We start from the raw sequence: 15,315 nt of genomic DNA on the forward strand, positions 1-15,315 counted from the left end.
CAACAATGTTCCATATGGCATGTTCTAACTGTGTGCCAAATGTCATGCTTTTATTGTATGTGCACGATTCCATCAACATACTGCCCGAAACGCCCGGACTAGATGACACCAGGGAGCATAATGAGCGTAAAGGGTACACAGGAAGACAGACAGTCACATATATGGGCATAAAAGGCTCAGAGACTAACTTGTGAAAAAGAATGTAAAACCCCAAATCCACATATATGGAGTACCCTGATGACATCAATATGATATGCTGTCATAGATGTTCCTGCACTTTGACAAGCCTTACATGGATCTCCATGTATGGGGATAAAAGGGACACACTGATTGATTGATTGATTGATTGATTGATTGATTGATTGATTGATTGAATTTCTAATTAATTTGAGGCTTGTAATTAATTAATAAAAATTAATTACATTTTAATCTCTAAAAATATAAGTATTTGCCCTTTTCTCAATTAAAACACATTTAAATTCTGGTATACGAGTGAATCAATGAGTGAGCTTTTTTTAATCCACTAGGCCAGGGGTCTTCAACGTTTTCAGGCCGGGGACCCCCAAACTGATGGGGAGATGGAGCAGGGACCCCCTACCACCTCGTAGGGTGGGGGGGGTCGGGGCTACGACATATTTTTTATTTTAAACAAGTACAAGTTACAGCGAGCAGGGTGGGCCGTACCACTACCATTTCTAAACATACTACTTATTAACTGAGAACAAATGTCAATAATATCAACAATCTGTCAATTGCATATAGTCCGGGAGTCGTGGGGGTGAACGTGGATTTGCCTGTAAAAGTTTTTTTCTCAACTGATTCTTGTAGCTTGGGGTCACCTCTTAAGGATTCAAGATGATGACCAGTGATATCCATTGAGCATTTTTTATTATTAATAATAAAAAATACCTCCGCGGACCCCCTAGGGGTCGCGGACCCCCTGTTGAAGACCCCTGCACTAGGCCAAGCAAAGCGGTCTGCTTGGCTGTTAGCCAATGGAGACTGACGTCGCCACATGGCGGCCATCTTGGCACAGGGCAGCTCGTCCACTCCTACAGCGGAAACGTGTCCAGTGAGAAAGGATCGAAAAATGTGTATATTTTTTGACTGTAATTAATGAATCGAACTCGTTAAAGCCCCAGCCTTCATTCAAAAGAATCCTAAAAGGATAACCCATTGTTTTCATTATAGGGCTGTCTGCAGAAATCTCTACATATGGGCATAGAAGGCACACAGACTGACAGATACATGAATATCCATATATAGGCATAAAAGGCACACAGACTGACAGATACATGAATATCCATATATAGGCATAAAAGGGACACAGACTGACAGATACATGAATATCCATATATAGGCATAAAAGGGACACAGACTGACAAATATGTGAATATCCATATATAGGCATTAAAGGGACACAGACTGACAGATACATGAATATCCATATATAGGCATAAAAGGGACACAGACTGACAAATACGTGAATATCCATATATAGGCATTAAAGGGACACAGACTGACAGATACATGAATATCCATATATAGGCATAAAAGGGACAAAGACTGACAGATACATGAATATCCATATATAGGCATAAAAGGGACACAGACTGACAAATACGTGAATATCCATATATAGGCATAAAAGGGACAAAGACTGACAGATACATGAATATCCATATATAGGCATAAAAGGGACACAGACTGACAAATACGTGAATATCCATATATAGGCATTAAAGGGACACAGACTGACAGATACATGAATATCCATATATAGGCATAAAAGGGACACAGACTGACAGATACGTGAATATCCATATATAGGCATAAAAGGGACACAGACTGACAGATACGTGAATATCCATATATAGGCATAAAAGGGACACAGACTGACAGATACGTGAATATCCATATATAGGCATTAAAGGGACACAGACTGACAGATACGTGAATATCCATATATAGGCATAAAAGGGACACAGACTGACAGATACGTGAATATCCATATATAGGCATTAAAGGGACACAGACTGACAGATACATGAATATCCATATATAGGCATAAAGGGACACAGACTGACAGATACATGCATTAAAGGGACAGAGGCAGACAGACGGATGGGTACAAGGGGTACTCTGAAAACTTGCATAAACCGGGTGCACTGTGCTGACTGCACGGCCCGCTGTAGCTTTGCATGTTCTCTCGGGCAGTGCAGTTTCCGTACCAGGCAGAATTACGTTGTGAGAGAAGGCTTTGATTGGAGCTGTTTTAGGACAGTCTGTAGGACACCCAGGGCTAACTGTGAACTTGAAGATGAGCATGCTCTCTCCTCTGGAGACGTGATGAAGATGAGATGGCGTGTCGCTATTTCTACAAGTCATCCTTTCGACAACCAAACCTAACCCTAACCTCCGTGGGGAGAGTAGCGATACCTGCCCACGCTCCGTTGTCAAAATGATGTGCGTTCGAAAAAGCGAGATTTCCTCACATGGCGTCTTCAAACGAGGTCTTCACATCTAAGATATACTGGTCGTCACCATCCTCTTCCAATGATGAAACCAGCCGGGAGCCTTCATCATCATCACTATAGTATCTACTATATTCACGAATAGTGATTTTTAGTATTCAAATTATTCGACCTCAAAGTATTCGAATAGTCAAATATTCGAAAGGACTCGCCACACTGGCCAAACTGTCAAATATTAAGTCAGCAAGAGGCGAACATTGTGAAAACTACATGCTCACAACGCCTCGCGTTGCGAGGCGTTGTGAGCATTTAGATCTGCTATATTTTCCACAATATTTATCTGCGGAACCAAGTAACATTAAATGTAATACTTGTCAGGGTGGGGGTCCCCAGTTCAAATATGTTTATTTTGGGCGTCACAGCCTAAAAAGGTTTGAGAACCCCTGGTATAGAGCATTAACAGGGGCAAAACTATATCTTTTTTAAAGAGAAAATAATAAATAAATTAAAATAAGCGAATATTCAACTTCAGTGAACAACGTCGAATAGTGACTTTGATATTCGAATATTCGGTGAATGCCCTAGTATCTACCCATTCGGAGGGGTCTGCAACTCCTCCAAAAAGGATGAAACGACCTCCCACCGTGTAACAGAACAATCCTGTTCTCCCACGTGGGACTCCCGTTAGCTCAACCTCCTTCCAGGAGGAGGTCTCTGGATTGAATTCCCACAGATCATTGAAGAACTCTTCCTCAAAGTAGGTCTGGCCACCAAATATGTACAGCCACAAATGCCACGTGGAGTTGCTCAGTTGCCAACAGTATAAGACTGACTGTGGTTGTACTTATATTTACAATTTACAATTTAAGCATTTATCAGATGCTCTTAATCCAGAGCGACTTACAATAAGCAAGGTAATACATCAGTACATCAACATCAATACATCAACTGTAAAGAAATAGTAGGCAAATCTAAGAAAAAAAACACCTAGACCAGGCACCTATTCAGTAAAAAAAACTACAAATTATATGCATTAGTTTACAAGAAGTCTACACGATTAGAGAATGTGTTTTATCAACGGTTGACAATGTCATAGATGGATCAGTGAACGAAATATAGGACCCGATTGTCACAAGCCACAAAATATTAACAAAATTGTCATACTTAAGTGTATTTTTTCAGCGACACAAAAAAGGAGAAAATCAGCTTTATTACCGCCCTTTCTCCCTTTCCCTGTCCCAGCAACACACTCTCGCGGGATCTATAGCACCAGTAAACGGCCGTCAGACCCCAGCGCCCGCTTAGGAGGCTATTTGTAGGCGGATCCAGAAATCTTTGTCCTCACAGACAGATCAGTTTCTCTGGTCTCCACACACCTCCAGGTAGATCAGTTTCTCTGGTCTCCACACACGTCCCGGTAGAAGCTCCTCAGCATATCCATCTGGGCAGAGCGGATCTGGACCTGAGGTCTGATGGAGCTCAGGTTGGAGCAGGCCTCCTCCGGCCTCCACTCGTGGAGCTTGATGAGGTAGGCGGCCGCCATGGTGGCGCCGCGGGAGCGTCCGGCCTTGCAGTGGACGTAGACGCTGGAGCCCTCCGCTCTGAGACGCAGGGTGAACTCCACCCCCCGGTGGAGGTCCTCCAGGCTGGGGACCACCGTCAGGTCCACCGTGCTGAGGACCACCTGCTGCACGCCGGCCGACGCCCACTCCGCGGCGGAGTTGCAGAAATAGCGGGTCTCGTAGTCCTCGTTCATGGTGACCACGCCTCTGACCTTCTCCTCTTCCACCAGCTGTCTGGTCATGGATCTGAAGGGCAGCGCCCCCAGCAGGACGGTGTCGTCTATCCTGTCGAACCAGCGTCTGGACGAGAGCTTCTCCATCAGCAGGGTGTAGACCAGGGTGGGGTAGAACAGCACCCTGGCTGCTGCTGCTGAGAGCATTACTAGATCTTGTATGTGGGGGGCTCTCTGGGGGTCCTTGGGCGTTCCCTGGCACAAGAAGTGTTTTCAGATGGAGGTCAGCTTGATGAAGGTCCAGCCTCCTTATGTAGGGCGCGATTCGAATTGGAATCGTGACATCCTTACTCCTTATTAGTATCGCTGTTACATCGCCAATATCAACCGTGACGTCATCCGAACACTCTGAGATATAAATGAGCGAGCGTGGCGCGCCAGCGTTCGTACTCACTGTGAACGTCAAATCACATAAAGTTGTTCCGTTGAGTCTACAGAGCGAACCTCGTAAAGTTGTTCCTTGAGTCTACAGAGTGAAGCTCGTAAAGTTGTTCCATTGAGTCTACAGAGTTGCGAAGGCTCTCAATTGCTCTCACACCATACTGGCAGTTGACAGTTGCCTTGGTTACGCATTGAAGTTGAATCTAAGTTGAATCTCCATATATGGAGATGACTGACGCATCTCACCTCATCTCACGTTGGATATCCCCATATATGGAGATGTCTAGCTGCTGACTTCATCAGGATGACATCACGCTGATGTCACATCGTACACAAATCAACGGCCCATATACGGAGATGTCTAGCTGCTGACCTCATCAAGATGACATCACGCTGATGTCATACTGTACACAAATGAGCCCTATAAATAGAAGCCTTTGGCACCAAAGAGGGCAAAAGCATTCCTCGACTCAGACCATACAGCCAGGATCACTGAAGCTTATAGCTTGTCATCACATCCAACCATCTCAAGATCATCAGCTAGTTCTCCCAGCAAGACTTCAGAGCCTTCCATACGATTCAAAGACATCTCGGTTAAGTTCTCACCGGACACCATTGCGGCGGGTCCTAAATCCTTGTAACCAGTCCCTTTGGAGTAGCAATTCTACAGCGAAGCTCATAAAGTTGTTCCATTGAGTCTACAGAGTGAAGCTCGCAGCGATGCTGTCGATCACACAGAACGTCATCGTTGCCCTCCTGCTCTTCGCCGTCCTCCACCCGCCGTCGCACGTAGGGGGCGACATCGTCGCCTACTCAGCCGACGGCGGAAACAGGAGCTTCGACGGACTCTCTGCGCTTTTCGGTGACCCGTTGCCCAGAGACGGACAGAAGGGCTTCCTTGTGGTGGCGCGGCCGGAGAACGCGTGTGAGCCCGTGGCTCCGCCGCCGCACAATCGCACCGACGACGGCGGCGGCGACTTCGTCGCCCTCGTGGAGCGCTCAGGCGACTGCGGCTTCGCCGCCCAGGTCCTTAACGCCCAGAGGGCCGGGTACGTGGCCGCCGTGGTTCACGACGTCAACTCGACGTCGCCCGGCGCTCTGGTCAGGATGGGATACGCCTGGGACGTCAGCATGTGGATACGCATCCCTGCCGTGTTTGTGAGCGGCGAGACCGCCCACTCTCTGAAACGCCACTATACCCACGACAAGGGCGGCCATGTCGTCCTCACGGCAGACGCCCTTCAGGAGAAAATGGTTGCTGTCCTCGGTGAGATTGTGGGCTGCCTCTGCCTGCTGGGCACCGTCATCATCGCCACAGTGTGTCTAATCTCAGTCGGCATGGCACTGAAAAACATGCCACTGTTACACCCTGTAGTGTTGATGTCAATGTCTCTAGGGTTAATTGTCCTTTGGTGTCCTTGGTTCTGGAACTCGCGGGATTGGTCCCTGTACCAGTACCCAATGCTGCATTCGCCAGTATTCATGTGGTTACTGGCAGGTGTCTGGACCCCTACAAGCCAAACCCGGCGGATAACCTGTTGCGTGTTAATGATCTTCACCGCCTTCACCATGCTAGGGCTAGTGGTTGCGCGGCAACATGGCTGGTTGTCAGGGTTGGTGTGGACAGCTCTCTCCATGCTGGTGCTGGACCTGGTCATCCTGGTGCTCTTCAGAACCTTTTGGAAGATGTTTGCGGACGCCTGGAGGCGCAGGGAACTGCGAGAGAAGCAATCCCGCGAGTTCCAGACGGGGGACCCGTACGACGTGTGCTCCATCTGCCTCACAGAGTACCAGGAAGGGGACGGGCTGAGGGTGCTGCCGTGCTCTCATGCCTACCACAGCAGGTGTCTGGACCCCTGGCTGAGTGGCATGAAGAAGACCACCTGTCCCCTGTGTGGGCAGAAGGTGGACAACCAGGAGGTGGCACTTCCTTAAACCCTCCAGAAATACTTTCTTCCACGTAGTGGCTTTGTAAATGTTGAATGGTGCATTTACATGGCCATAGTTTTGTATACAGGTGTCTATGGCGTTAACATTACTCTAATAGTGGTGCAGTGGTTAGCGCTTCGCCTCACAGCTAGAAGGTCCTTGGTTCGATTCCCGACGGGGGACGCTGTGGGCGCTGGGGGTGTGTTCCTCCCTCCGTGTCATCGGCACCCACACCCTAGGTGGGGTTGGTGAAAGGGCCTTTCTCTGTGGAGTTTGCATGTTCTCCCCGTGTCTCCTAGGGTAGGTACCGTCACAAAAACATGCAGTAATCCTGGTCTCAATAATGCCTCCCCCTGGCCAGCCGGGGCGCCTGATGGAGGGGAAAGGAACTGGTTGGAATAACGTGTTCCTTCGACGCGCTACGTACATCCCAGGGAAATCCCCACTGTCAGGTGAAAAGAAACAACTTGGACTACCCATGCATTGAAGGAGGCATGAGGTTTGTCCGTTGTCTCCCCAGGCGTGGCAGAGGGAGAGCAGAGCCCAGGATTACATAGGCAATTGGCACTGGGTGAAAAATGGGTTACAAAATCGTGGGCTAAAATTATTAAAAAAAAAAGAAAAAACATTACTCTAATAGACCAGGGGCTGGGGTTCTCATGTGCAAATTTGCCTTCCCTGTGTATTGTTGGTTTCTTCCTGAAAGCTGAAAGCCTCTGAGTCAAAAGGCCCAACTGAAAAACGCTGAGTTAATGACATCATAATAATCATCCCCTCCCCTTTTACCATTCACCCAACAAAAAAAAAACATCTTCCTCCTAGTATAATCTGCAAAATAAATCATGGCACTGCATCTTTCACCCATTCACACACACATTCTATTGAAAGATTGTTTCCCAACGCTACTTATATGCTACTTTGTACGAGAATTAGAACTAGAAAAACTGTTCAGACGAAACAGTGTGGGCTCGAATGGAACACCATGTATGGGCACAAAGATCTACCCAACAGACACTCCAACTTATATGGGCATAGACATCTGCCCAACGGGCACGCCAACATTACTTCTGAGACTTTGAGAATTTGGGAGGACAAACTACAAAATATTTCATGTGTGTGTTATTGTTATTTATATCAGGTCGCACTTGTTGGTGGTGATGTCACCAAGAACGCTGCTCCTTATTGGCTTTGTACTGTCTGTAATTTTGAGAATAAACTTGACCTATAAAGTTTCGGTATAACATACTGGTCTCGCCTTTCCGCGAGCCCACAATTATATAAAAATTAAAATAATTAAATCGCACCATTGTTAAGTGAGCAGTGCTGCTGCTGCTTATGATTCCAACCACCGTCCATCCAGGCTATGGGACTGTGACCACAGTTCCCATAGCCTGTGGCTAATGAAACCTCTTAGGTTTTGGAAAAGTGAAACGTCGGCTTGTCTTTTGAGTTGTTGATCCCCCCTTTTTGTACGAAAAGGTTTCAGCTTTGCTCCACCGGCCTTAGAAGTTTAAATGCCATTGAACACCTCCTTTTCTATGATATATTCAGTGTTCAGTTAAAGGTTCTACGCTAAATTATCACCCCTCAATACAGAGCCCCTGTCATTTCTGCCTGGCTTTCAGAGCATTTTCAGCTGCAGTACCACCTTGTCCTGAGTAGGAGGACTGCGCTATTGAGCCCCACCCTCATCCCAGCTCTTCCTCGCCTCCTGCTCAGGCCTGCCCACCCCTCCCCAACCCTCTCCCAGCTCCTCCTCGCCTGTGAGCAATGTGGACACACGTGGTGCATTATCTAGGCATGGGTGTGCATGATCCGTGCACTATGAATTACATGGAAGTCTATGGAGACTGGAGGCATGGTAGAGTACGAAGGTATTGTTAAATGGCGGGGAATGTGTTAACTATTTGAAATGGCAGAACCAAAGTTATAAATAATGTGTTCTATTGAGTTTGAGCTGCAGCAGCAGGAAGTTCACTTCCTTCTGTCGTTCCTTCTGTCGCTTTCATTTCTTGTTGCCAGATTTTGCGAGAGAAACAAGCAGCCAGCTATATGAAAACCACCCTGGAATATTGTGGTTTTTATATAGCTGGCTGCTTGTTTCTAAGAACTTGGCAACACAGACCAAACCATTTTGCAGGAAAACAGAGGGGTGTTCTCATATAATAGCATCTATAAATCATTCAAAAAGCATCTTCGATCGTGTTTAGTGCATGATTTCAGAATTTAGACCACTATGTCCCTGACTGGGGGGGACAGGGGGGTCTTGTGGAAGTGAATGGAGGGGACGAAATTGAACCTGGAAGGTGACAAAAACACCTTGTCCCCCCCGCCATTTGCGCCTATGACTAGATGACACCAGGGAGCATAATGAGCGTTAAGGGTACACAGAAAGAGAGACAGTCACATATATGGGCATAATGAGCATAAAGGGTACACAGGAAGACAGACAGTCACATATATGGGCATAAAAGGCTCAGAGACTAACGTGTGAAAAAGAATGTAAAACCCCAAATCCCCATATATGGAGTACCTTGATGACATCAATATGATATATGCTGTCGTAGATGTTCCTGCACTTTGACAAGCCTTACATGGATCTCCATGTATGGGGATAAAAGGGACACACTGATTGATTGATTGATTGATTGATTAATTGATTGACTTTTTCTAATTAACTTGAGGCTTGTAATTAATTAATAAAAATTAATTACATGTTTAATCTCTAAAAATATAAGTATTTGCCCTTTTCTCAATTAAAACACATTTAAATTCTGGTATACGAGTGAATCAATGAGTGAGCTTTTTTTAATCCACTAGGCCAGGGGTCTTCAACGTTTTCAGGCCGGGGACCCCCAAACTGATGGGGAGATGGAGCAGGGACCCCCTACCACCTCGTAGGGTGGGGGGGGTCGGGGCTACGACATATTTTTTATTTTAAACAAGTACAAGTTACAGCGAGCAGGGTGGGCCGTACCACTACCATTTCTAAACATACTACTTATTAACTGAGAACAAATGTCAATAATATCAACAATCTGTCAATTGCATATAGTCCGGGAGTCGTGGGGGTGAACGTGGATTTGCCTGTAAAAGTTTTTTTCTCAACTGATTCTTGTAGCTTGGGGTCACCTCTTAACACAACTCGTGCCTCTTAATCTGAAGGTTGCTTGTTGCCTTGGTGCCGCGCCGTTTCCTCCGTCAGCCGCCGCTATTATTTTGAAGGGCTGGAAGGGGGTTGTTTTTGTTTTTTTGGATTATCACTTGACGGCAACGATTACGTCATCTAGTCACATGACAGTGTGAGCCGAGAAGAGAAAGATGGCTGCGCCCTGCCGTGTGTATTGTTTACATCAGATCTGGTGCAAAATGGCTCAAAATGGCTCTTTTGGATTAAATGAAGTATCTTTATGGGCCTCTCCATTGACTTAACATGGAGGAGCTTCACTTCGCGTGCACGCCCAACGTGCGTTGCAAACAAATCGCGGACATTACCGATGCGGCCGCGACCGGGGCGACATTATGTAAGTATTAATACATTTACTGTAAATACAGTAAGATTGACGGTGAGCGCTGTCAACGGCGTCATGTAGTCACCGATTTGAATGACGGTGAGGATCGTCTACAGCAGCAGAACAGTTAAGGATTCAAGATGATGACCAGTGATATCCATTGAGCATTTTTTATTATTAATAATAAAAAATACCTCCGCGGACCCCCTAGGGGTCGCGGACCCCCTGTTGAAGACCCCTGCACTAGGCCAAGCAAAGCGGTCTACTCGGCAGTTAGCCAATGGGGACTGACGTCGCCACATGGTGGCCATCTTGGGACAGGGCAGCTCGTCCACTCCTACAGCGAAAACGTGTCCAGTGAGAAAGGATCGTAAAATGTGTATATTTGACTGTAATTAATGAATCGAACTTAATCAGTTAAAGCCCCAGCCTTCATTTATACAAAAGAATCCTAAAAGGATAACCCATTGTTTTCATTAGTGCTGTCTGCAGAAATCTCTACATATGGGCATAAAAGGGACACAGCCTGACAGATACATGAATATCCATATATAGGCATAAAAGGGACACAGACTGACAAATACGTGAATATCCATATATAGGCATTAAAGGGACACAGACTGACAGATACATGAATATCCATATATAGGCATTAAAGGGACACAGACTGACAGATACATGAATATCCATATATAGGCATAAAAGGGACACAGACTGACAGATACATGAATACCCATATATAGGCATAAAGGGACACAGACTGACAGATACATGAATACCCATATATAGGCATAAAGGGACACAGACTGACAGATACATGAATACCCATATATAGGCATAAAGGGACACAGACTGACAGATACATGAATACCCATATATAGGCATAAAGGGACACAGACTGACAGATACATGAATATCCATATATAGGCATAAAGGGACACAGACTGACAGATACATGAATACCCATATATAGGCATAAAGGGACACAGACTGACAGATACATGCATTAAAGGGACAGAGGCAGATAGACGGATGGGTACAAGGGGTACTCTGAAAACTTGCATAAACCGGGTGCACTGTGCTGACTGCACGGCCCGCTGTAGCTTTGCATGTTCTCTCGGGCAGTGCAGTTTCCGTACCAGGCAGAAATACGTTGTGAGAGAAGGCTTTGATTGGAGCTGTTTTAGGACAGTCTGTAGGACACCCAGGGCTAACTGTTAACTTGAAGATGAGCATGCTCTCTCCTCTGCCTCTGGAGACGTGATGAAGATGAGATGGCGTGTCGCTATTTCTACAAGTCATCCTTTCGACAACCAAACCTAACCCTAACCTCCGTGGGGAGAGTAGCGATACCTGCCCACGCTCCGTTGTCAAAATGATGTGCGTTCGAAAAAGCGAGATTTCCTCACATGGCGTCTTCAAACGAGGTCTTCACATCTAAGATATACTGGTCGTCACCATCCTCTTCCAATGATGAAACCAGCCGGGAGCCTTCATCATCATCACTATACTGTAGTATCTACTAGGGCATTCACGAATAGTGATTTTTAGTATTCGAATTATTCGACCTCAAAGTATTCGAATAGTCAAATATTCGACAGGACTCGCCACACTGGCCAAACTGTCAAGCACTGTCAAGTCAGCAAGAGGCGAACATTGTGAAAACTACATGCTCACAACGCCTTGCGTTGCGAGGCGTTGTGAGCATGTAGATCTGCTATATTTTCACAATATTTATCTGCGGAACCAAGTAACATTAAATGTAATACTTGTCAGGGTGGGGGTCCCCAGTTCAAATATGTTTATTTTGGGCGTCACAGCCTAAAAAGGTTTGAGAACCCCTGGTATAGAGCATTAACAGGGGCAAAACTATATCTTTTTTAAAGAGAAAATAATAAAGAAATTAAAATAAGCGAATATTCAGTGAATGCCCTAGTATCTACCCATTCGGAGGGGTCTGCAACTCCTCCGCAAGAGGATGAAATTACCTCGCACCGTGCAACAGCACAATCCCGTTCTCCCACGTGGGACTCCCGTTAGCTCAACCTCCTTCCAGGAGGAGGTCTCTGGATTGAATTCCCACAGATCATTGAAGAACTCTTCCTCAAAGTAGGTCTGGCCACCAAATATGTACAGCCACAAATGCCACGTGGAGTTGCTCAGTTGCCAACAGTATAAGACTGACTGTGGTTGTACTTATATTTACAATTTACAATTTAAGCATTTATCAGATGCTCTTAATCCAGAGCGACATACAATAAGCAAGGTAATACATCAGTACATCAACATCAATACATCAACTGTAAAGAAATAGTAGGCAAATCTAAGAAAAAAACACCTAGACCAGGAACCTATTCAGTAAAAACTAGACCAGGTCAACCTGGTTGTGCCAGACCCCCTGTCTGTCATCATCATTTATGACATCATGCCTTTTGTAGGCATGTCATCATCATATATACCCTTTATATAGAAAAGGGACAGACCGACATTTGCTTATGTAGGCCTACCCATTTCATGGGTCTGGCAAAAACTACAAATTATATGCATTAGTTTACAAGAAGTCTACACGATTAGAGAATGTGTTTTATCAACGGTTGACAATGTCATAGATGGATCAGTGAACGAAATATAGGACCCGATCGTCACAAGCCACAAAATATTAACAAAATTGTCATACTTAAGTGTATTTTTTCAGCGACACAAAAAAGGAGAAAATCAGCTTTATTACCGCCCTTTCTCCCTTTCCCTGTCCCAGCAACACACTCTCGCGGGATCTATAGCACCAGTAAACGGCCGTCAGACCCCAGCGCCCGCTTAGGAGGCTATTTGTAGGCGGATCCAGAAATCTTTGTCCTCACAGACAGATCAGTTTCTCTGGTCTCCACACACCTCCAGGTAGATCAGTTTCTCTGGTCTCCACACACGTCCCGGTAGAAGCTCCTCAGCATATCCATCTGGGCGGAGCGGATCTGGACCTGAGGTCTGATGGAGCTCAGGTTGGAGCAGGCCTCCTCCGGCCTCCACCCATGGAGCTTGATGAGGTAGGCGGCCGCCATGGTGGCGCCGCGGGAGCGTCCGGCCTTGCAGTGGACGTAGACGCTGGAGCCCTCCGCTCTGAGACGCAGGGTGAACTCCACCCCCCGGTGGAGGTCCTCCAGGCTGGGGACCCCCGTCAGGTCCACCGTGCTGAGGACCACCTGCCGCACGCCGGCCGACGCCCACTCCGCGGCGGAGTTGCAGAAATAGCGGGTCTCGTAGTCCTCGTTCATGGTGACCACGCCTCTGACCTTCTCCTCTTCCACCAGCTGTCTGGTCATGGATCTGAAGGGCAGCGCCCCCAGCAGGACGGTGTCGTCTATCCTGTCGAACCAGCGTCTGGACGAGAGCTTCTCCATCAGCAGGGTGTAGACCAGGGTGGGGTAGAACAGCACCCTGGCTGCTGCTGCTGAGAGCATTACTAGATCTTGTATGTGGGGGGCTCTCTGGGGGTCCTTGGGGGTCCTTGGGCGTTCCCTGGCACAAGAAGTGTTTTCAGATGGAGGTCAGCTTGATGAAGGTCCAGCCTCCTTATGTAGGGCGCGATTCGAATTGGAATCGTGACATCCTTACTCCTTATTAGTATCGCTGTTACATCGCCAATAGCAACCGTAACGTCATCCGAACACTCTGAGATATAAATGAGCGAGCGTGGCGCGCCAGCGTTCGTACTCACTGTGAACGTCAAATCACATAAAGTTGTTCCGTTGAGTCTACAGAGCGAAGCTCGTAAAGTTGTTCCTTGAGTCTACAGAGTGAAGCTCGTAAAGTTGTTCCATTGAGTCTACAGAGTTGCGAAGGCTCTCAATTGCCCTCACACCATACTGGCAGTTGACAGTTGCCTTGGTTACGCATTGAAGTTGAATCTAAGTTGAATCTCCATATATGGAGATGACTGACGCATCTCACCTCATCTCACGTTGGATATCCCCATATATGGAGATGTCTAGCTGCTGACCTCATCAAGATGACATCACGCTGATGTCATACTGTACACCATTGAGCCCTATAAATAGAAGCCTTTGGCACCAAAGAGGGCAAAAGCATTCCTCGACTCAGACCATACAGCCAGGATCACTGAAGCTTATAGCTTATCATCACATCCAACCATCTCAAGATCTTCAGCTAGTTCTCCCAGCAAGACTTCAGAGCCTTCCATACGATTCAAAGACATCTCTGTTAAGTTCTCACCGGACACCATTGCGGCGGGTCCTAAATCCTTGTAACCAGTCCCTTTGGAGTAGCAATTCTACAGCGAAGCTCATAAAGTTGTTCCATTGAGTCTACAGAGCGAAGCTCGCAGCGATGCTGTCGATCACACAGAACGTCATCGTTGCCCTCCTGCTCTTCGCCGTCCTCCACCCGCCGTCGCACGTAGGGGGCGACATCGTCGCCTACTCAGCCGACGGCGGAAACAGGAGCTTCGACGGACTCTCTGCGCTTTTCGGTGACCCGTTGCCCAGAGACGGACAGAAGGGCTTCCTTGTGGTGGCGCGGCCGGAGAACGCGTGTGAGCCCGTGGCTCCGCCGCCGCACAATCGCACCGACGACGGCGGCGGCGACTTCGTCGCCCTCGTGGAGCGCTCAGGCGACTGCGGCTTCGCCGCCCAGGTCCTTAACGCCCAGAGGGCCGGGTACGTGGCCGCCGTGGTTCACGACGTCAACTCGACGTCGCCCGGCGCTCTGGTCAGGATGGGATACGCCTGGGACGTCAGCATGTGGATACGCATCCCTGCCGTGTTTGTGAGCGGCGAGACCGCCCACTCTCTGAAACGCCACTATACCCACGACAAGGGCGGCCATGTCGTCCTCACGGCAGACGCCCTTCAGGAGAAAATGGTTGCTGTCCTCGGTGAGATTGTGGGCTGCCTCTGCCTGCTGGGCACCGTCATCCTCGCCACAGTGTGTCTAATCTCAGTCGGCATGGCACTGAAAAACATGCCACTGTTACACCCAGTAACGTTGATGTCAATGTCTCCAGGGTTAATTGTCCTTTGTTGGTTCTGGAACTCGCGGGATTGGTCCCTGTGCCTGTACCCAATGCTGCATTCGCCAGTAACCATATGGTTACTGGCAGGTGTCTGGACCCCTACAAGCCAAACCCGGCGGATAACCTGTTGCGTGTTAATGATCTTCACCGCCTTCCCCATAGGGCTAGTGGTTGCGCGGCAACATGGCTGGTTGTCAG

At 47.4% G+C, this 15,315-nt stretch overlaps 3 protein-coding genes across 3 annotated transcripts in view; 1 reads left to right on the plus strand and 2 right to left on the minus strand.

The window, feature by feature from the left end:
* Positions 1–15,315, plus strand: part of LOC308292229 (putative tyrosine carboxypeptidase MATCAP2) — a gene marked incomplete at its 3' end in the record, with an annotated part of 36,689 nt that overhangs the window by 9,079 nt on the left and 12,295 nt on the right. The window lies entirely within an intron of this gene.
* Positions 3,862–4,416, minus strand: LOC308292271 (phosphatidylglycerophosphatase and protein-tyrosine phosphatase 1-like; the record flags this gene model as incomplete). The annotated part of the gene is made up of 1 exon (XM_080734586.1): positions 3,862–4,416. The coding sequence occupies one exon, from the start codon at positions 4,414–4,416 to the stop codon at positions 3,862–3,864; it is 555 nt and encodes a 184-aa protein (XP_080590712.1).
* LOC308292272 (phosphatidylglycerophosphatase and protein-tyrosine phosphatase 1-like) lies at positions 12,992–13,546 on the minus strand (the record flags this gene model as incomplete). The annotated part of the gene is made up of 1 exon (XM_080734587.1): positions 12,992–13,546. The coding sequence occupies one exon, from the start codon at positions 13,544–13,546 to the stop codon at positions 12,992–12,994; it is 555 nt and encodes a 184-aa protein (XP_080590713.1).

This window comes from Nannobrachium achirus, assembly GCF_963921795.1.
Source record: "Nannobrachium achirus genome assembly, chromosome: 10".
NCBI classification, from domain to species: Eukaryota; Metazoa; Chordata; class Actinopteri; order Myctophiformes; family Myctophidae; genus Nannobrachium; species Nannobrachium achirus.